The sequence below is a fragment of the Rhinoderma darwinii genome, chromosome 5 (assembly GCF_050947455.1).
Source record: "Rhinoderma darwinii isolate aRhiDar2 chromosome 5, aRhiDar2.hap1, whole genome shotgun sequence".
In the NCBI taxonomy this organism is placed as follows: Eukaryota; Metazoa; Chordata; class Amphibia; order Anura; family Rhinodermatidae; genus Rhinoderma; species Rhinoderma darwinii.
In genome coordinates this window covers 159827346-159849224 of record NC_134691.1, presented here as the reverse complement: position 1 = coordinate 159849224, position 21879 = coordinate 159827346, and the positions used below count along the sequence as shown (strand labels likewise).

General features: G+C 39.7%; 1 protein-coding gene across 1 annotated transcript in view; it reads left to right on the top strand.

Moving 5' to 3' along the window:
- EXOC2 (exocyst complex component 2) overlaps positions 1-21879 on the top strand; it is a 136125-nt gene that overhangs the window by 12671 nt on the left and 101575 nt on the right. The window contains exons 3-5 of the mRNA XM_075826691.1: positions 524-650; positions 13284-13397; positions 21585-21709. Coding sequence (XP_075682806.1) covers positions 524-650; positions 13284-13397; positions 21585-21709 — 366 coding nt within the window. The remainder of the gene's footprint in view (positions 1-523; positions 651-13283; positions 13398-21584; positions 21710-21879) is intronic.

The window sequence follows — 21879 nt, the reverse complement described above, 5'->3', positions numbered from 1 at the left end:
GAATATTATGTCCTTGGGTTGTTACAAAAAAGTAATTTTTCTACCAGATACTTACACAGCAGAAAGCGTGTCCTGCGGAGGTAATCTAAATATTTATCTCCCTACAGCAGCGGGGCAGTGTATCTTTGTCAGGACCCCACAGAAGTCAGCACTAGTTAACCCTTTCGTAAGAACTGCCGACGTCCTCGACGATATTTATTAAAGCACAAACTCCAGATTCTTAAACATTTTGAAATGTCCTTATAACCGTAATACACTTATTGCAACAATATACAGTGTGTATGTCTGCATACACCTAGCCACAAGCAGCACCCAATAGAAAACCGCCCTTAATAGATTTTGGGCAGGGGTACCCACAGTCTAAAACAATGAAGTGTGATCGTAAGATCCAGACAACAATGGCTGTGGCTCATATACTCTTCAACCGCAAGGTGTGCGGATGAGAAAAGCCACACTGCCTGGTTCTTCTACTATATTTGGTCTATACACTCTGTATTGTATTCCTAAACTATTTTTGTTGTAGGTATTTTGGACCAGTCAGCGGTATGGGTGGAAGAATTGAATTATTATGACTTGCGTACAGACCGGAATAAAGGGATATCGCCTCTATCTCAAAGACCTGCTAATCCCTTGGGTATTGATATAGAAAGGTAAGCGTTACTTTTATGTAATAAATTTAGCAAATGAATGTGGTAATATTTGCCTTTATGATTCGTATGTTTGATGGGGGGCTCCTGTATGTCCTTTTGTCTATGGACGGGATGTACAGTTATGATTTAAAGGAACATTTTGTATTCTCCTTGAATTATGGCAAATCCTAAGAAGTTCAGACCGCACAACAAATGGCTACAGAAATGGGGATTTGCGTGCAGTATGAGATATTTTGACTTATTCATGGCAAATTCCAGCAATATTGGGGTCTGCAGCCGCCTCCATCTCTCATAAATCCCTGGCAAAAGTTGCGGAAGCTGCTGAGTGTTTGCTAAATACATTTTGGCTTTGGGAAGTATAGGGGAATGTGAAATTAAGTGCTCTGTGATGTAAATATATTCATTTATTCAAAATGGCATTTATTCAATGAGTAGCAATCTGCCTCTGTTACAGATTGAAGTAGCATTAAACACAGGCATTCCTTTAATATTCTTCTAAGGCCCAGTTCACATGGCAAAAAACATCTTTTACCACCTGTGGTAAAAAAATTAAAAAAAAAGCGACATGTTCTTTCTTGTCATGGTTCCGACCTCTGACCTCCAATTGAAATCAATGGCAGGCAGAGAAAGCGTTTTTCGCAGCATTTTTTGCCCGTGGCACTCAATGGCCGTGGCCAAAAAACGCGGCAAGAAAGTGCAGGTAGGTCAAAATCTGCCCCAAAGTTCCTGAAGGAATTTTGAGGCAGATTTTTCTGGCTGCAAAAAAACTCTGTGTGAGCAGGGTCTAGGATTACTTTTAGGCTATGTTCACACGGGGTCTTTTGCCGAGTTTTTTGACGCGGAAACCGCGTCGCAAAACTCGGCAGAAACGGCCCGAGAACGCCTCCCATTGATTTCAATGGGAGGCGTCGGCGTCTTTTTCCCGCGAGCAGTAAAACTGCCTCGCGGGAAAAAGAAGCGACATGCCCTATCTTCGGGCGCTTCTGCCTCCGACCTCCCATTGACTTCAATGGGAGGCAGGAGAAAGCGTGTTTTATGCCCGCGGCGCTCAATGGCCGCGGGCGAAAAACGGCGCGATAATTGCTGTTCACACGGAGTATTTTGGGGGAGGAATATCTGCCTCAAAATTCCGTTTGGAACTTTGAGGCAGATATTCCTCCCCCAAAATACTCCGTGTGAACATAGCCTTAGATTGTAATAAAACTTGTTTTCTTAATTAAAGTACGGATGCAGCCATCTTTTTCTTGACTCTGATAACTTGCTGCAGCATGGTATCACACAACAAAAGCCAATGAAAAGTCATTGAAAAAGTCAAAGATAAAGGATCTTGCCACTGTGTATTTAGTGCGTTGAAAGTCAAGATAAAGACGGCTACATCTGTACCGTATTTTTTTGGACTATAAGACACATTTGACCAGAAGACGCACCCATAATTTAAAGCATAAAAGAGGAGAAAATAGTTTTTTTTATTTTACTGTACATGTCCTATGGGTAATATTAAGGCGATGCAGTACCAAAGTGTCCCAATACAATGCCAGCCACAATGCCCCAGTAGAAGGCACAGTGCCCTAATTTAATGACAGCCGCAGTGTCCCAATACAATGACAGCCTGAGTAATACAACATATTGGCACCTATAGTGCCCTCCCCTGAACTCGCCAGACATCAGAGATGTGGAGAGGCAGTGGTTAATGGTGATGCTTCTGCTCTGGTTGCTGTTCCGTTCATAGGACGGGTGTGTCTAGAAGGTCCTTGCAGATCAGTACCTGCACATATTTACTGAAATGTGTGTGTGTGTGTGTGTGTGTGTGTGTGTGTGTGTACACACAAATGTCTGTACAAATGTCTGTTCTTAACATACGGGAGCCCCTAAACCATTTTTCCACTTCTGGGGAAATTCCTTTTCTCATTCCTACCTAAAAGAGGTTTTGTCAAACCCCAGGATTCCAAGGAGCCGTGAGTGGGAAATCTTGCATTTTCCTTAGTCTGATGACTGGAGAGGTTGAGTTCTCCCAAAAACAACACTTTCGTTTGAATTTACTATCCAAACTTTTGAAAAAAATGTACGGCTGTTATTAATGTTATCCAGAAGCATTTTTTATACTGTCGTTTTCTGGAAATGTTAGTTGAATTAAAGCTTTTTAAGAGCGTTACAGGCTATGAACTCTTTTCAACCTTTTTTTTTTTTTTTTTTGTTCCAATGCATCTAAAAAATAAAATTGAAACCCTACTGACATTTTGTGTATGCAGCTCCTATGTAGACTCTGTAGACCATTATGGCATATGGGGGATTGATTATCAGTGCTTATGATATTGCGGCATGTGGAGGTAGATGGGGTAGCTGGCAGCTTGCTCATAGAAACTACAGTTGCACACGAATATAATGATGACCTATAACTTCGTTGTTTTTTTTCCTGAATCACATCCAGGTTTTTTGTAATGGAACCAGCTAATAAAATAAGTACGAGTGAAGCACTTGTATGAAGTAATCTTCTGAATGGCAAGGAGAGGCTTTGTGGGTGTCAGACTAGCAATCTGTCCATCCATCCACTTGGTTCTTGTATTTTTGGCTGGATGTGTCATGTGTTTAACAAATGAATCACTTGTTGAAATCTAACATGTAGTGTCCTGGCTGTACGCCACTTCTTTGTGTCCTCCTGATTGTATCTCTCCAGCAAGTGTACAGAGCGATGACCTAACTTACTATACACACAAGAGGCTGAGGTCAACGTACCGCTTTCCTTCCACCTCTGATTCAAACATAGTTTTGATTTATCTTGAGGGTGTTACTATTTGCAGGTTATTAACCTGTTTTTTTTTTTCCACCTTTTTTATGTTTCCTAAATGAGTGGCATCGGCCTGATTAAAATGGTTTCCCTTATGAAGACATCCCCTTTTAAAATTGCACCTTACCGAGGGATTTGCTCGGGTCAGACTGCCGAAACGAGTCAGCTGTTATTACCCAGGGAAGCAGCAGCCAGCATTACGTTCCAAATAAATTGCTGACCATGTAATACATGGACATCCTGGGTACATCTGAGGGAGATTCGCTCTTCGTGAGCAGCTTTCCGCTGTGACTAATAGGGGAAGTACCCAAGCAAGGGGCTTGCCTCTGTGACATCCGCGTGCCCTTATAGTGCGCATAAAACAGGGTTATCTTTATGGGACAACCCCTTTAAACAAAGTAATACATGCACATCTATACCTGTAATATGGGAACGGTTTAGGACTTTTTTTTTAAATTTAGTATTTTTTTTTTTATTTTTTTTTTTTACTGTATCTAATATGAAGCTTGAAGTGTAGCGTACTTCTAGTGTACTGGCTGACATGGCTTTACATTTTTCTATTTTATTATTTTTGTTGTTTTGACTGATGTTCTTAATCATTTTAAGAAATTAATTCAAATGAAATGACACACAAACACCAGCGTGAAAACGACAGTATGCCCGTTAAATGTTTGTATATTCTGCGAATGTGTAATTCTTATTTTAATTCAAAATTCACATATTTGGATATTCCAGAACTCGTTTAATATTAATAATATGGTTGTTGGCATTATATGCTTATATATTCTTTTATTAGAGTATGCTTAATTTTTCATATACCGTATTTTTCGGACTATAAGACGCAGTTTTTAGCAAGAATACATCTTGATAAAAAGTCCCTGCGTCTTATAGCCCGCCGTCAAGGGACCCGGCATCGGCGGGCGCCATGACAGCCTCATTACTTAACCCCTTCCCAACCCATGACGTGCCGGCACATCATGGAGCCGGAGGGGGATGATGTATGGAGCGGGCTCACGCACTGAGCCCGCTCCATACACTGCAGGTGTCAGCTTCTGACATGCTGCTCTAACGACCAGGATCAGCAATTTCGCTCTTCCTGGCCGTTTAAACGGGTTGTGCCATAAAACACATGTATCCCCTATCCGCAGGATAGGGGATACATGTGTGATCAATTATGAGTACGGGGACCGAAAATTACCAAGAGCGCTGCATGAGAAGATGTGAGTTCCGCGTTCTGTGTCCGGCAGCTTCATAGAGATCAATGGGATTGTTCTGCGCATTCGCGAGCGGCTCCCCATTAATCTATATGGAGCTGCTCTGGGTGACTTTCGCTCCCCTTGTTCTACTTATTGCTGGGGGTCCCCCAGAGATCTCACATGTAGCCCCTTTCCTGTGGATAGGGGATAAATGTGTTTTATGGCAAACCCCTTTAACTAATTAAATGCCATGGTCAATAGCGAACGTGGCATTTATAGGGGTTTTTCTATGAAGGACATTTATGACATATCCACAGGATATGTCATAAATGTCAGATAGATGCAGGCCCCACCTCTGGGACCCGCACCCATCTCTAGAACGGGGCCCCCTAAACCCCGTTCTTGCTTTCTGTTCTCTCCCGGCCACTTGATTACATGTGGAGTTACTGAAACAGCGTAACTTGCGGAGCTACGCTGTTTCCGTAACTCCCATAGAACTGAACAGTAGTTACGGAAATAGCGTAGCTCGAATGCTACGCTGCTTCCGTAACTGTCATTCACTACAATGGGAGTTAGGGAAACAGCGTAGTTACGCTGTTTCAGTAACTCCACATGTAACCAAATGGCCGCTTGTTCAAGTCCCCTAGGGGAACTAATAAATGTGTAAAAAAAACTAATAATAATAATAATATTAAAAGTTAAAAAAAAACACCTTTTCCCATTTTTCCCCAAGCACAATGTAAAAATGAAAATAGTTTGGTATCGATGTGTACGTAAAAGTCCGATCCATTACAATATACCATTATTTAACTTGCACGGTGAGTTTAAAAATGTAAAACATCAAAATAGTTTTTTGGTAACCTTGGTGCTTTAAAATATGAAATAAAAAAAAAGTGATCAAAAAAATGGTGCCAATAAAACTACAGCTCGTCCCGCAAAAACTAAGCCCTTACACGGTATGTGTGTGTCAGGATGTGCACAGAAATACTACTATTCCACTTTTTATATCCATGTTTTATTGTACATATAAAATAAAATCCTTTTTAAATCTTAATTCTTTTATTATAGGTTTTTATATTTATATTTTACTTATCTTGTACGAATTGTAAGTTGCCCTGTGTTGTTGTCTGTATTCACAATCCATGCTAAATGCATAAGTTTTTTTCGTCAGGTCTAATGACATTTAAACAGAAAACTAAGCTGTCGTGTCACGTGACTGATTCCACGTAACATTTAGTCCCTTAGGAGTAACCAGTTGAATTTTACTTTCACTTTGGATGGAACTGGGGAGGAAGAATGAGCACAAAATAAACTAAGAAAATGATTTGCAAATGTATTCAACTCTATGTATAGATTTAAAATAAAAGAAAATACTTGTTTCAAAAAATTATGAAATCATTGCTGTAAATTAGTTCGACATTTTAGTTTTCTACATTAGTTTGCAGTCCGCATATATTCAGTTAATGTTGAAAAATCTTGGTACATTAAAAAAAACATGGCTCTAATCTCCTTTTTTTTTTTTTCTCCCCCCTACCTACCCCCCCCCCCCCCCCCTGCATTCTGGTCTTGTCAGCTTGGGTAATTGTGGTACACGTAAACACATTTCAGGTCGGCATTAGTTAAAATCTCCGATTGTGCGTATTACTGATTGAACACTTGGCACACCAATAATTTCAAATCACCTACTTCTTCCAAGACGTGACTCGGATTACCCTAGTCGTATTTAGAACTTACATTGTATACATAAGGCAAACTCTTAATCCCTTTTTGATTTTGCTTATGCTGAACTGAATGGGGGTGCAGTCAGGAAATCTATTTCCTTCTCCTTAACTTTGAAACTGATGACTAGAAATAGATTGAAAACAGTGCGGTTTCTCCCCAACGAGGGCGAGCGAAATCAAATACACAGATATTCTTCTGATGAATGTCATAAAACGAAAGCCAAGGAAACGCCTTGCTTGAAGGTAAAGGAGTCTTCAGTCATTTCTAGGGGAATGTTTATGTAAAATGTCCCAAAGCTGACTGATAGGAAATCCATTGGGAATGCAGGACAATGCATTTGCAGACTAGCTGGGTGGCCCAAGTCTGGGGATCTCAACCTTAACTCTTCCCGGGGCAGTCAGCGGCGTTTTATTGTTTTCATTTGTCCACATGCTGTTTTTTGGCTTTTTTTTTTCCTCTTTTTAGACGGTGTGCAAGTTTGTTAAAGCGGTCACAACTGCTTACTGATCGGCAATACATGGATCTGAATTGCCCATAATGTCTTAATCCTCTAATATATATTTATTTAATATGTTAAAAAATAATAATATAGACACAATTGTTACATGTAAGTATTTCATTTTTTTTTTTTTCGATCTAATGCTTTTCTATTGTTTTTGTAAAATCATTATTGAATTTTGTTTTGCCTTTACAAGTTGGGCTTATAAATGCCTTTTATTTTATACTTTAAGGCCTAGTTCACACAGTTTTTTTTAAATGCCTTCAGAAATCAATGATTTGGGCCGTTTCTTAGCGCTGATTCCGATGCTGTTTCCGCGTCAATATCGGCAGCAAAAAACTCTGTGTGAACTGACCCTAAAATGTACCTAACTTTTCAGCACACCATAAAATGGCGACCGCACACAGCCAACACTAATGCCACCTAAGCCACTAAATATAAATAAATATGCATTACTGCTAAATCTACTTAAAATAGGGAGGTTCTTAGCGCACATTTTGATCAAATTATGTGAGCCCACCTGCCACGACAAGGCAGCCTCTTTGTGGTGTGAACCTACACTGCACATACACCCAGAACTGGGACTAAGCCTACATATACTTGGGGATGGTAGGAACCAGCATTATACTAACTTTTCAGGTGTCTTTTCAGAATAAGCTGTCACATGAGGTATAACACTATATCTGGCCATATTGGCACTCTTTTGGCCTTAGTCGGGTGAAATACATTCTGCGTATTTGCCGGAAAACGTGTTCACATAACGAAATCTGAGCATAGTCTAAAAATCTATGAAAAATATGCATGAATACAATGGTGCAACATAGTGTAATACAGAAATGATTTCTCTCGTAATGACAGATGTATATGCAGATAGACGTGTTGATAGCACATTCCCCTAGTCGGGCTCATATTTAAAACATTTATTACACATGTGAATGAGATCATATATAGGAATAGATCAAAAATGCAGTTCAAATTATTCAATATGTCCAGATATCTCCACTTCTGCTTCAGAACTTAGTTTATAAGGCAGTCCAATGCTGGAAACAATTTCTGGACTAATCGTAATAATGTCTTGTGTTGTAGGACTTGTAATACATGTTGAAAGGTGAGTCTGAGTCAGTAAGTGTTACATGACCAATGTTAGGGCCAGATGTACTCCAAAGAGGACTTTTTCTTTAAAAACTCAAGAAATATCGTTTATCAAAGCTGGCCATTGATGGGAAAATTTCCCCTTATGTGACCAATGTGGCAGTATTTTTTATTTTTTCCCATCTAGACACATCCTTTCTGTGGTGAATACATTACAGGCATGAATCTCCCTCCAGTCCTGAGGGTTTGCTACAATGTATCTGTGTAGGTAATAGTTTTCAGTCTGAGGCTCAGGCTGTTTTTAGCTCACGGAGGACTGCCTAGACTCAATCCCCCGTATGTGACAATGGATATTCGGTCTGCTCTGTGTAGTATTGCCATTTTACAACTGTCCGTTTTTTAAAAAGCTGCTTGCTATATTGTGTATCAGTACTGAATATGACTAGCTACTAGAGTGGCCTATAGAAAAGATATTTGCCTTTTTGTTTCCTAAAATGTAGTTTAAAAACATGACAGCTGAAGTCTGATTGGTGGCCTTTCTTTATAGCGCACTATGCAAAATATTCCATGATACGACTCTGTAATTTTTGGGAACATGACGTTAAAGAAGCACTTCACTTTTTTTTATTTTATTGCCGCCTCCATTTGTACATTGGTGGTTCAGTGGGGTGATGTGTGCAGAAATACTTGGCAATCCCAGCAGTCAGGCTCTCAATTCATTCCTATGGGAGCCAGAACGGGGAATGTATTGAGAGCCTGAGTTCCGGTTTTCTGAAAAGCTCAGTGATTTCAGACAGGTCAAAGTGAAGATCACATGGGCGGCGCTGGACCCGAAAACTACATGATGAAGGCATTTGAAAATATTTCTGCACACCGCACCCCCACTGGAACACCAATGTACAAATGGAGGGGGCAATCAAATAAAAAAGTGGAGTGCTTCTTTAAGCATGCGTTCAAATTATTCTTGACCATTGTCTTGATTTTTTTTTTTTCTCTCCATTGGAAAATATTGTGTGCACTAAAACAGCTGTGCCTTACAACTGCAGAACCCAGCACATGGTTTATTTTTTCTGCTGCCAAATTATGGAGATGCCGACACTCCCATCCAAAGCAACGCTCTCCAAACTCTGTGGTCCGAACTCCAAAGCAGCGTTTGTTGTTGTGTATGTTGCAGCGGGTCAATACCAGAGATCTGACCCGGTAATAAAAATGTATTCTGAAAAGTAAATTAGGTTCCAAGTCATTTGTCAGCCACGTATTATGGTCATAAGTAGATCTTCCCACGGCCCAGTTCTTTCCCGTTTCTTGGTATGACATTGCCATCTACTGGGACATTTACAGAACTTACGTGGAGATGAAGTGTAGTCTTAACTGAACTCTTACTAACCGAAGCTTTAATAATTTTTATTTTTTTTTTGGTAATCCATTCATTATATAATCCTACCAAGAGCGTTAACCTTTTACTACTGACAGATCCTTATCATAATGCTGAAATGTAGGAAATTAAGTATTTACATTTAGATATAATCTAGGTAGAGCGCGTTCCACAGACCGCTATCTTGGGTTTATGGCCAACTTTAAGAGCTGAGCAATAAGGGACGAGAAGATGAACGTATTAGAAGGCGTGATCAGTACAAGATAAGTAAAGCAATGCATTTACAACGTTAAACATTTTCTGAACATGATATCTAGATGAAAGCCGTTTATAGATCAACCTACGCCTTAGACCCTTTTCACATTACATTTTTTATGTTCGGTGAAATCTTGAAATGACTGCTAAAGCTCAGAAGTGCGTGCCAAACAGCAGCTTACATTAACCATACACTCCCATATTTAAAAAAAAAAAAGTATAACGTGCAGTTTACCTTTGCGATAAAAAGCGACTTTGCTTTTCAATACAGTTAAAAAAATGCCAACGCATACCAGACAGGTGTATGCTAAAAAGACTCAGTTGGCTACTCATTATACAGTGATTTAAGAAATTTTCTTTCAGTTAAATATTGATGGTCTATCCTTCTGATCAGTGGTGGTCCAACCTGCAGAATCCCCAGTGATCGCCTGAATGTAGGTACCTTCATTGTTTACATGATCACAGCAGCTCATTTGTATGGGAGGCTGCATCTGGTTCTGCAACTCCGTCTCATTCAAAGTGAATGGGACTGAGCTGCAGTACCAGGCATAGTCGAACTCTTACGCCTCATGCACACGACCGTTGTGCCACTCGGGCCGTTTTTTCACGGCATCCCAGTGGCACTCGATAGTCTTCACGGACCCGTTCACTTTAGGGGGTGAATCGGGTCAGTGAAAAATGGTCCGAGTCTCCGATCCGAGGAAAGATAGTTCATGAACTATCTTTCCTTGGATCACTGATGGGACTTGGATGGCACACACGGTCGTGTGCATGAGGCGTTATGTATGGCACTGGGCCTGTGTAAACAATGAAGGGTCTGCGTCTCTCTCTGGGGTGCCGAAACCCCTTTATTCTGCTAGTCACAGGAATACCGGGGGTCAGATCCCATCAATCAAATATTGATGGCCTTTCATAAGTATGGGACATCAATATTTGACTCCCAGAAAACCCCCTTTAAGCTTTATTATCATAATAATGAGTAATCCCTTTAAGTTTCTAATAATTTCATAAGAATCTTGTACCAATCGTACAATATCATTGTTACAATTTAGATGTGTAGAATGGAAAGCTTTTAACTTTTTTTTTTCCTACGCTGCGATTTACTATGCTCTGACAACTTAACAGCCTTGCACTGTGATTTAAGCCCTCGCTGAGTCACTTCTTACAGTTTGCCAAGACTGTAAATCATCTATTTCACTGGAGTCCAAATAAAGCTCTTTTTTTTTTTTTTCCGAAATAAGTGACCTTTTTATTAACCAATAAGTAATGCTAAATATTAGCACTGGTCTATAGCCGAGTAATACTCCTTAGAGAGCGCAATAATAAAGTAACGCAAGAAATGAGTCTAAATATGATAAATGATTTCTGGACTATAGCGGCAGAACACCTGCAGACGCGTACTGTAATGACTTTGGACACTTGCAGGAGACCGTGACGTATATAGTTAGTCCCCCTTAGGCATCATATACCATATCATATAGGTTTTTTTTTGCCTATGTTTAATAAATACAGTCGGAAAACCTCCCGACGTATACGTTAAACGTAGGCTATGACTGAAACCTAACAGCGGCTATTATAATAGACTTATGGCATCCGTTTAACGTGCATGTCATGAGCTTTTCATTATGTATATATGTTAAATGACGGTGGACAGCCTTTTGGCCTCCGTTATGCTAATGTACACATCTTGCATGTGCGTTGGGAGATTCCCTGACGTACCTGCTAGATGTAGGGAAAAGAGATGTGAATGGGGCCTTATTCAGCGGGTTCTATAGTTACCATCATTATATATGTAGGTGCTACTCAGGAATGATTTAAGTAAAGAAAACTATGCTAACATCCACAGTCAATCACCGCACTGACCCCCACTCGCTATTTAAAGCTTTGGCTCATTGTAAGGAGTTAATGTGATTCCTGTTTTGCCGTTACTCATTACATGATCTGGCTGCGTAGGTCCCATTAGAATTGGCCCTTGTAGCATATCCTTTCTTTCCTGAGTGTTAAAGTTCTCAGTCAGGAACATGTCAGCAGTGAGCTATGAAAACATGTATATGTGGGAGGCCTGATCTCCAGTGTATGATCTCCGCGAGACAGATCTACACTGTAATCCAGGTTACTTTTCTCCCGCTGCAATTCCCAAGGCTGCATGGGAAGCAGAGAAACTTGAGTTCACTTGTCTGCGGGTAATGCACAAATTCTTTAATCTAATTTACTAGTATGGATGCAAAGGGGAGTATTCTAACATATTGTCTGCGGAAATGAATGGCTCTGTTCAGTAGTGCATGTTTAGAAATGTATTATAAAATATATTCTGTACTTTTTTTTTTTATTATATTTTTTTTAAATTCGTTTTATTTAAATTGTTGCAAACAGAATAAATATACAAATTCTGTACTTTTAATATAGCAACATTAATTCCTGAATGCATTAGTACAAATCTGACGGATAGAAGAGCGTTATCCCTCAACATCAAAAATATAGATATTTGGAACTCCCTTCAACTTTTTCTCCCAGTCCTCTAATGAAACATTTTAGGTGGCTTTTTAGCTACTGGATTAATTTGCCGCTCCAGCCAAATGTGAAATGGTAAACGGGCTTTAATAAACCCCCGTTCAAACAGACAGAATCTGTGTTTTTTTTTGTTTTGTTTTTTCAAATAGAGCTGTGGATTTCCTCATTGACTTATGGTTTAACAGGCATTACAAACTATTCTACTATTCTAGCTAGGAGCTGGGTGACACGCCTATGGAATCATTAAAGGCATCCATATTGGTTGTCACCTAGATGTCACAGGAGCCCCATGGAGTTCCAGCACCTTATCCATTCTGTCAAACATTGAGGCCACGATCACAGACCGAGTTTTGATGCAGGTTTTGGCTCAGTTTTTTTAAGCCAAACACAGAAGTGGATACAAAAGAAAGGAGATGCATCAGACTTTTCTTTATACTTTTCCTTCCTTTTGGATCCACTTCTGGCTTTGTCTCAAAAAATGGAGCCAAAAACTGCATTAAAACTGTGTGTGTGGGATTCTGGCCTAAAGGAGTTGTCATCTTTGGACAATCCTTTTTTTTTTTTCTTAGAAGAACCCCATGACAATAATCTGATCACACGGTGTCCCTCAGCTCCAACCCCCAGTGATCAGCTGTAATTTATGTTGGAACCCGCAGCAAGTGTTGCCACCATAGGGCAAATAAAACCTTACACTGTGCTTATAGAAATCAATGGGCTTTCCGTGTAATCCTTCGACTTGTTGGGTCCTCTAGAGTGAGAGATGCTATTTGGAGCTGCTCTTTACACTAGCTAGAAGATGAGGCCCCCAAATGCCAGGCCACCATCTATTAACTCCTAATGTCCGAATAACGTGTTTGAAAAAGATTTTTCAAGAACAGACAACCCCTGTAGAAATGTTGCTGTCACCTTAGCAACAGACTACAAACTATCAGCTAGTCGGCATTCACTGTAATGCAAAGTGACCGTTATGTAGTCTGTTGCTAAGGTGACCGCAAAATTAAAGCAAAAGAAGGTGACAAACATTATAATTTGGTATAGGTAAATCTCAGAGAATCATTTAAACCTATGCCTAAAACAACTTTTTTTTTTTTTTATAGTACATTTTAAGCTTTGACAGTATAGATACTGTGCTATACTTTGTCTATTTTCATTATTTTTTTTTGTGCTCTTCATAATGCTCGTGTGTGTTCTTTTGCAGGGGAAAAGTTCCACACTCAAACATTGAGACGTTGTTTCCTGGAAAGAGTGGGGACTTTAATAGTGAGAAGTTTTCTGCTACATGGTATCTGATAGAAAATCACTCAACTGCAAGGTAAGTGGAGATCCTTTCATGACCATTCTTATTTCCACTAAATTTAAAATGGGGCTGAATATAATATTTACTTTATTCATGCAAGACTGCGATCTACGAATCATAGATTCATAGTTACTGGGCCTGTGATTCATTTTAAGGCTTCGATAAAAAACAATAGAAATAACATTGCAAGATGAATCATTGCATTTGCTGAAATTATTAAAAAGAAAAAACATTTCAAATATCTGCAAATTATAAATTCCTGTACTGTAGAGCGAGACAGAGTCTGGAAATATGTTCACATTTCCCTGTTCCAATGCTTAGGTCATAGGCTAACATCCATGGCAATTTACCATGTTGTGACTGGTATCGTAAATTTAGTGCACCTTCAGTAAACTCACAACTACCATATGTAGTGGTAAACTTACTGTGCTGGGGAAATGTGGTATTCCATGCTGGCCATTTAAATGAATGGCCATGTTCGCCAGAGTAAGAGACACTTTTATGAGTAGGGGACCCCCACTGTGATGTCCTTACACCCTGATAGGGCATATGGAAAGGTTTTTTTTTTTTTTTAGTGAGACAACCCTTTTATGATTCTAATGAAAATAAATTCCTCCTACATAATTTTATCACATGACTGCTTAACTGTGACATCACATGGGCAAGTGTCATTTGCAGCAGTATTGTTTATGTATACCCCATGAGAATTTTAAAACTTGGGAACCCTATATTATTAAATAGTATATTGGGAAGAGGCATAACTTTTAATAGCACGTCTTTTTTTTTTTTTTTCGATAAACCGTAAAACCCCCTTTAAACTACTCTCCCGCCACATCGCTCTTTTTTTACAGTTACAATCACTGTGGTTACTATTACATTTGAAGCTCTTACAAGTAACCTGATAGAAACGCAGCCAAATTCAAAATAAGGTAAATGACACTAAATGGATAAAAGTATTGGGACACCTGCCGCAGCTTTTATGACATCCCATTCTAAATCCATAGGCATTAAAATGGAGTTGGTCCCCCTTTTCAGCTAAAAGAGCTTCCACTCTTCTGGGAAGGCTTTCTACAAGGTTTTGGATTGTGTCTGTAGGAATTTCTGTCCATTTTATCCAGAAGAGCATTTGTGAAGCAAGACACTGATGTTGGACGAGAGGCCCTGGCTCACAATCTCCGTTCTATTACATCCCAAAGATTTCCGATAGGGTTAAGTCAGGGCTCTGTACGGGCCAGTCATGTTGTTCCACACCAAACTCACCCAATCATGTATTTTATGGACCTGGCTTTCTGAACTGGGGCACAGTCATGCTGGAACAGAAAAGGGCCCCAAACTGTTGCCACAAAGTTGGAAGCATACAATTGTCCAAAATATCTTCGTATGCTGAAGCATTAATATTTCTCTTCACTGGAACTGAGGGGCCTAGGCCATTCTCTGTAAAACAACCCCATAGGATTATCCCTCCTCCGCCAAACTTTACAGTTGGCACAATGCAGTTAGGCAGGTAACGTTCTCCTGGCATTCACTAAACTCACTCATCCATCCGACTGTCAGATAGAGAAGCGTGATTCGTCACTCCACAGAGCACGTTTCCACTGCTCCAGAACCCAATGGCAGCGCTTTTATACCACTCCATCCGACGCTTGGCATTGTGCTTGGTGATGTAAGGCTTTCATACAGCTGCTCGGTCATAAAAACCCAGGCTAATAAACTCCCGGCACACAGTTTTTGTGTGGATTTTAATGCCAGAGGAGGTTTGGATATCTGCAGTTATTGAGTCAGCAGAACATTGGTGACTTCTATGCACTATGCACCTCAGCACTCAGGGACCCTACTCTGTAACTTTACCTGGTCTGCCACTTTGTGGCTGAGTTTCTGGGGTTCCTAAACGCTTCCACTTTGCAATAATACCACTCACAGTTGATCGTGGAACATCTAGGGGGGAAGAAATGTAACAAACTAACTTGTTGCAACAGTGGAATTCTATTACAGTACCACACTAGAATTCAGTGAACTCTTTAGAACGACCCTTTCCTTCACAAATGTTTGTAAAGGCGACTGCATGGCTACTAGGTGCTGGATTTTATATACCTGTGGCAATAGGACTGAATGAAGCACCTGAATTCAGTGAATAAGAGGTGTGTCCCAATACTTTTGTCCTTATAGTGTCCGTTTCTTTACATGATTACATAACAAAAACAGTAAAAAAAAAAAAAAAAAAAAATCTGGGTTCCTAAAAATATCGAAGGACAAACTGCAAACTGTATAAATAGAATATATGCTATATTTGCAAACATTAGTTGTGTTTTACTCCTAACATCTGTTATTACTTCACCTTTTCACTCTCTTGGCCTGTATTTAACCTTTGAAAACATAATGTCGAAGGTATTCTGGAGGCTTCTGTTTTGCTTTGTGTTTTTTTTTTTACTTGCCTATGTTTTTTCCTTAATGGAAATTTCTCCCTTCGGACCTGAAAAGGCTTCTTTCCTGGTCTAGCAGAGACTATGGAAACAACTGTTTCACTTTTTTAGGTTAAGTCGTGGCATTGTCTTTCGTGTGTCTGTATTCCTATTTGTACTGCTTATGGAGTATTTTCACATACTTTAAACAAGCACTTCCATCTAGTCCTTGGAGAACCAAACTGTGTAATCTGCTTATATCAACTATACACTATGTATAATAAAGTACGTTGGTTTTACTAAGTAGCCATGGAACACTATGGTCACTTTCAAGGGTGCAGGGAAAAAAAGGGAAGAAGAAAAAAGTAAAGAAGTATGGGTCTCTAAAATAAAATGTAAACAATTATTTATATTTGTGTGTATTTGCGTTCAGTACACTTCAGTTAGAACCGATCATTGTAAGTGTGGTCACCGTTTATTTCCATCGTAACCCAGCCATTTATTTACATGGTGATCCATGTCCAGTTCAACAGTACACCTGAACTTGTTATAGTCTGCTGTAATAAGACAAGGCAATAATAGCATTATGGGTGGTGTGAAGTGACTCCTCTTATTGTCTACCCTTATAGTACGTCTCTACGAAGGCTGTATTGCAGATGGCTTTTAATTCCACTAATCGTTATTTGCCCTCTTGGTTCTGTATTTCATATGCCGAACAGAAGCTCAATGGAGAACATGTGGGTTCCTGAATTAAGTTGTCAGCAAAGAGTAGTGATACATACTGAAGCGTCTGCCCATTCGCCGGAGGGCTGTGAAGTTGGTAGAAATGTACCAACTACCTCTCTCTCCCGTCAGAGGAAGAGAGAATCGATACATTAAACGGAAAGCAACGGTTCCATTAGAATTACTATTTATTTCAATGGTAATTCTTTTGTATCAGTTTGGTTCCGTTCGCTAGGTTTCTGTTTTTTTGAACGGAACAAAAGTTCTGCAGACTACACTTTTGTTTCCGTTCAAAAAAACGGAAACCTCGTGAACTGAGACAAACGGAAAGCAACTGATACAAAAGAATTACCATTGAAATGGTAATTCTAATGGAATCATTGCTTTCCATTTAATGTATCGATCCTCTCTTCCTCCGACGGAAGAGAGGTAAACTGATCGTAACGGTAGTGTGAACTTAGCCTAAGTTAAAATGTCCAAATCTTTGCCTCAGATGCTCAGTAGTAAAGTCCCTCACCTGAAGACCAGAGCAGGAAGTTCACTACTGGGTGCAGGGCTGTTTTAACACTTTGGTGTGCCCAGTGCACCCCCCATCCTGAACAGACTGGAGCGCTGTGGGAAAATAATGTCTTTGTTCCCAGTGATCTGGCTGTATTGAAGGCTGTGAGTACCTGTGCTGTAGTGTCCTGTACTTATCGCATGGTCTCCCCCTCTGCCGTGCACTCCTTCTCCCTGCTCCTATTTCCCCTTTCTTCATCAATGCCAAGCTTACCCGTTCAGCTGGCGTAGTGCCGCTGTGCTGCGCCAGCTGCGCTCCTCCCTTCTAGACTAACTGTAGCATTCCTGGTTGTCAGGGAGACAAAGTGTTCAGTGGCTTTGCAGTGAGAACAGAACTAGAGGAGGGAGAACGGTCAGATGGACACAAAGGGGAGAAGGAGGATAAACAACCAAACTCCCTACAAGTTTTCAACTGTCTGCATCCAGGAGACGCCAACACAGTTGAAAATGCTGCCACCGAACTTCTAGACAGAATAGTAAGACCATATTTAGGCAAGTACTTTAAAATATTTAAAAGTGTTTCTGCTATATTACTTTATTCCTATTCAGATTTGCACCTGATTTCCAGGACGTGTGTGTTTGTGTATAAATAAATAAATAAATATATATATATATATATATATACAGTACTGTGCAAAAGTATTAGGCGGATGTGGAAAAATGCGGCAAAGTAAGAATGCTATCAAAAAAATAGTTCTAATAATAGTTTTTTTTTTATTAATGAGCAAAATACAAAGTGAATGAACAGAAGAGAAATCTAAATCCTATCAATCTTTTTCCTTCAAAACTGCATCAATTCTTCTAGTTACACTTAGGATTATAGTCAGGTGTATGATTAACAAATTATACCAAACAGGTGAAAATGATCATCATTTTGATATTTTTAGTTGAAACAATCATTAACTGTAACAGAAACAGCTGTGTAGGAGGCTTAAAACTGGATGAGGAACAGCTTAACTCTGCTACAAAGGTGAGGTTGTGGAAAACTGTTTCATGTCACAGGTCCACCATGGCAAGACTGAGCACAGCAACAAGACACAAGGTAGTTATACTGCATCAGGAAGGTCTCTACCAGGCAAAGATTTCAAAGCATATTGTATTTTCAAGATGTGCTGTTCAAGCTCTTTTGGAAAAGCACAAAGAAATGGCCAACGTTGAGGACCGTAGACACAGTGGTCGGCCAAGGAAACTTGGTGCAGCAGATCAAAGACACATCATGCTTACTTCCCTTCAAAAACTGAATATGTCTAGCAGTGCCATCAGCTAAGAACTGGCAGAAATCAGTGGGACCCAGGATACATCTACTGTTCAGAGAAGTCTGGCCAGAAATGGTTCTTATGGAGGAATTGCAGCCAAAAAGTCATACCTTCGATGTGGAAACAGCGACTCAACTATGTAGGAATACATAGGAACTGGGGTGCAGAAAAATGGCAGCAGGTGCTCTGGACTGATGAGTAAAAATGTGAAATATTTGGCTGTAATAGAAGGCAGTTTGTTCGCTGAATTGCTGGAGAGCGGTACGATAATGACTGTCTGCAGGCAACAGTGAAGCATTGTGGAGGTTCCGGGCAAGTTTGGGGCTGCATTTCAGAAAATGAGGTTGGTTATTTGGTCAGGATTAATGGTGTCTTCAATCCTGAGAAATACAGACAGCTAATTATCCATCATGCAATAACATCAGGGAGGCATCTGATTAGCTCCAAATTTATTCTGCAGCAGGACAACGAACTAACATACAGACAATATCATTAAGCACTATCTTCAGCATAAAAAAAGAACACGGAGCCCTAGAAGTGATGATATGGCCCCATCAGAGCCCTGATCTCCGCCTCATCGAGTCTGTCTGGAATTACATGGAGACAGAAGGATTTAAGGAATCCCACATCCACAGGAGATCTGTGGTTCGTACTCCAAGATGTTTGGAACAACTTCCCTGCTGAGTTCCTTCAATAACTGTGTGCAAGTGTACCTAGAAGATGAATGCTGTTTTGAAGGCAAAGGATGGTCACATTAAATATTGATTTGATTTAGATTTCTCATGTGTTCATTCACTTTCTACTTTAATTGATAAAAAACAAACTATTAACACTTCTATTTTTTATATTTTTTTAAAGTATTCCTACTGTGCAGCATTTTTCCACAACTGCCTAAAACTTTTGCACAGTACTCTATATCTGCATAAAGTTATCTGAGTACACTTCATTCATGAATAGGATTGCCCTTTTCACTTATCAGTATGGACTTGTTGCGGATGGTTTCTCGGTCCTCCTCCCTCCTTCTCTTTTTCCTGCCTTTCTCTCCTTTTTTTTTTTTTTTTCCCCTCTTCACTCTCTTTCGTTCTCTTTACCGCAATTGCTCACCTTACCTGGCCTGTAGGTGGCCCGAATTTCTATAACATATCAGACCCATTGTACACCTGTCATTGATTTTTCAATATATTGATGATCTGTGTACTTTCAAGGTTATCCTCTCCATCTCTTCCCTGTTGTTGGCACACATTGGTGTCATGGCTAAACTTTGACGGTAATTATTTTAGTATAATGCCAACCACAATTAGTCTTTTATTTTGTCTTCTTTATCTGCCTTCTTATCCAGTTGTCTTTTTAACATGTTTAAACTGTTTGTATGGCTCATGCCTTCTAGGCCTAGGAATTAGCCTACATATATTTTATTCCATTTGTAACCAGTCAATTGCTTCTTTTTCAATAACCTATTCACCCCAAGGTAATTTTGAAACATTACCAACTACACATACATTTATACACCGTGAGCAGACAATCTGGCTTGTTATACATGAGTCATTTATGAGGGGTTGAAGTTGGACAGTGAAAAAATTGTGAAAAGTGAAGTTTGGCTTACCGACTCCACAGCGCTGAGGCGCCGCATTCACTGAGTATTTTCCTGATGCTTGATAATAGGCTGCTGCTCCGAGGTTTGTATAGAATATCAGTCTATCACCACCCTAATATTGTTTAACAGCCACGTATTGCTGAAATTATTATACCATGACACTCTGTCCCTGCCTAAATAATTTCTGTCCCTAAACAAGTACATATAAAAGAGTATCCGGCACACCAATATAGAAAAAAAGGTATTTTTTATTTTGTTTCTAATGCCAGTGGCAGAGTGCGACGTTTCGGTCTAGGTGACCTTCATCAGGCACTGAGCCGTGCTGGGCAACTGAATTGACGAGCGCTAGTGGTGCTGATAGCGGCTGGCCGCTGTATCATGGCGCATGTGCCGGATACTCTTTTATATTTATGTTTGGGTTGGGCCCCTATCCGTGCAAAACCTCACCCTTCCACGTATCTGGTGCTATCTGAACCTTTACACACCTAAACAAGTACAGGTGTATAAACATCGGACATGCTTTTTATAGGTACTGCCAGCTTCTTCGAGGGGCCTAATTTTAATAATTTGTTCTAACTTGAGTGTATTGAACACTAATACACAAAATATTTTTAGAATTGTTTAATAAAGGTTACATTTTATTTTATAGCAGCCTACTTCTTTCTCCTCCCTTAGTTTTATCGTAAACTCAGAGGCAGGAAAACAAAGGGTTTTTAACGGTCATCAAAGCTGATTTATGACCTAATTAAAGTTCAACTTTGATTTGGTCATAAATGAGCTTAGAAGATAGTTTAGGAGAGGTGGGAAAGTGGCTAGAGTACGAGCCGTCAGACAAACAGTCTGATGGATTTCACTGTGAACGGCTTGCTACAGCCTGATTTGTACTAGAATATACGCAGGCTACAGAAGCTGAATGAAGCAAAACTTTTAATAACAACCAATTGTAAAAGTGTTGTGTTTTTTTTTTTCTTTATTATGTCCTTATAAAAAAAAAACAAAGACAATGCAATAAAAAAAATAATGGCCCCAAAGTTGTCCATATCCTTTAACATACCAGTGATGTTAATTGTTTCACTCTGATCCCTCTAAATGCAAGTTCCTAAGGTTCTTTGTACACTATAGGTCCTTAACATCACAGTGTTTAGCAACTACTACTGCATGTTACTGGGCTATACAAGAGAAGTGATCACCTCTCTGACATCACTTCCTGATCTGCAGCTTTTGGCTGAAGCTGCACCACACAGACTTCCTGCTCTGCCCGCCCCCTGCATGCACATAAGGTAGCAGAGTGCTCCAGTATTCAGTAACTTTCCCCACCTTTCTAGTCCAAATGCAGGAGAAAGCAGCTAAAAGTATTTAATCCTGTCACTTGTTTGCATGCTCAGAGACCTATGCATTTTGCAGATCAACCCCAGCCTCAAAAACATGCACAGCAGCACACTCTGTGAGAGGTAGCCTTGGAGATGTAGTTCTTCTGTAAGCAGTGGTGGTCATGTGGGTGCCATCTAACAACCTGCCCGCTACAATTGTTGATCATCTACAATTTAGAGTACATAGGGCTTATTTATCTCTACCGTCCGGAATGGTTCATGGATGAAGCTGTACAGCTTGGTATCAATAAATAATGTTCAATCTTAACAATTGTTTTTTTGTTTGTTTTTTGTGAATTCAGTTTTGATCAGCTCAAAATAGCAGCCAACAACTTGAAAAAACAAGCAAGCAAGAAAAATGAGGGTAACGTTGCTTATGTGAAAGGAGGACTCAGTACATTTTTTGAGGCTCAGGATGCATTAGCAGGTAAAAATCTTAGCTTCTCTCTTCCTGAAATTGGCAGACAATAAATTAAAATGTTTTTTTTCATAATTTTTTTTGTTTTTTTTTTTAACCTTGATTATCAGTGGTAGTCTGACTGCTGAGGCCCCCACTAATTTGGAGAATTCTATTGGAAATATGGAAACAGTCGAATC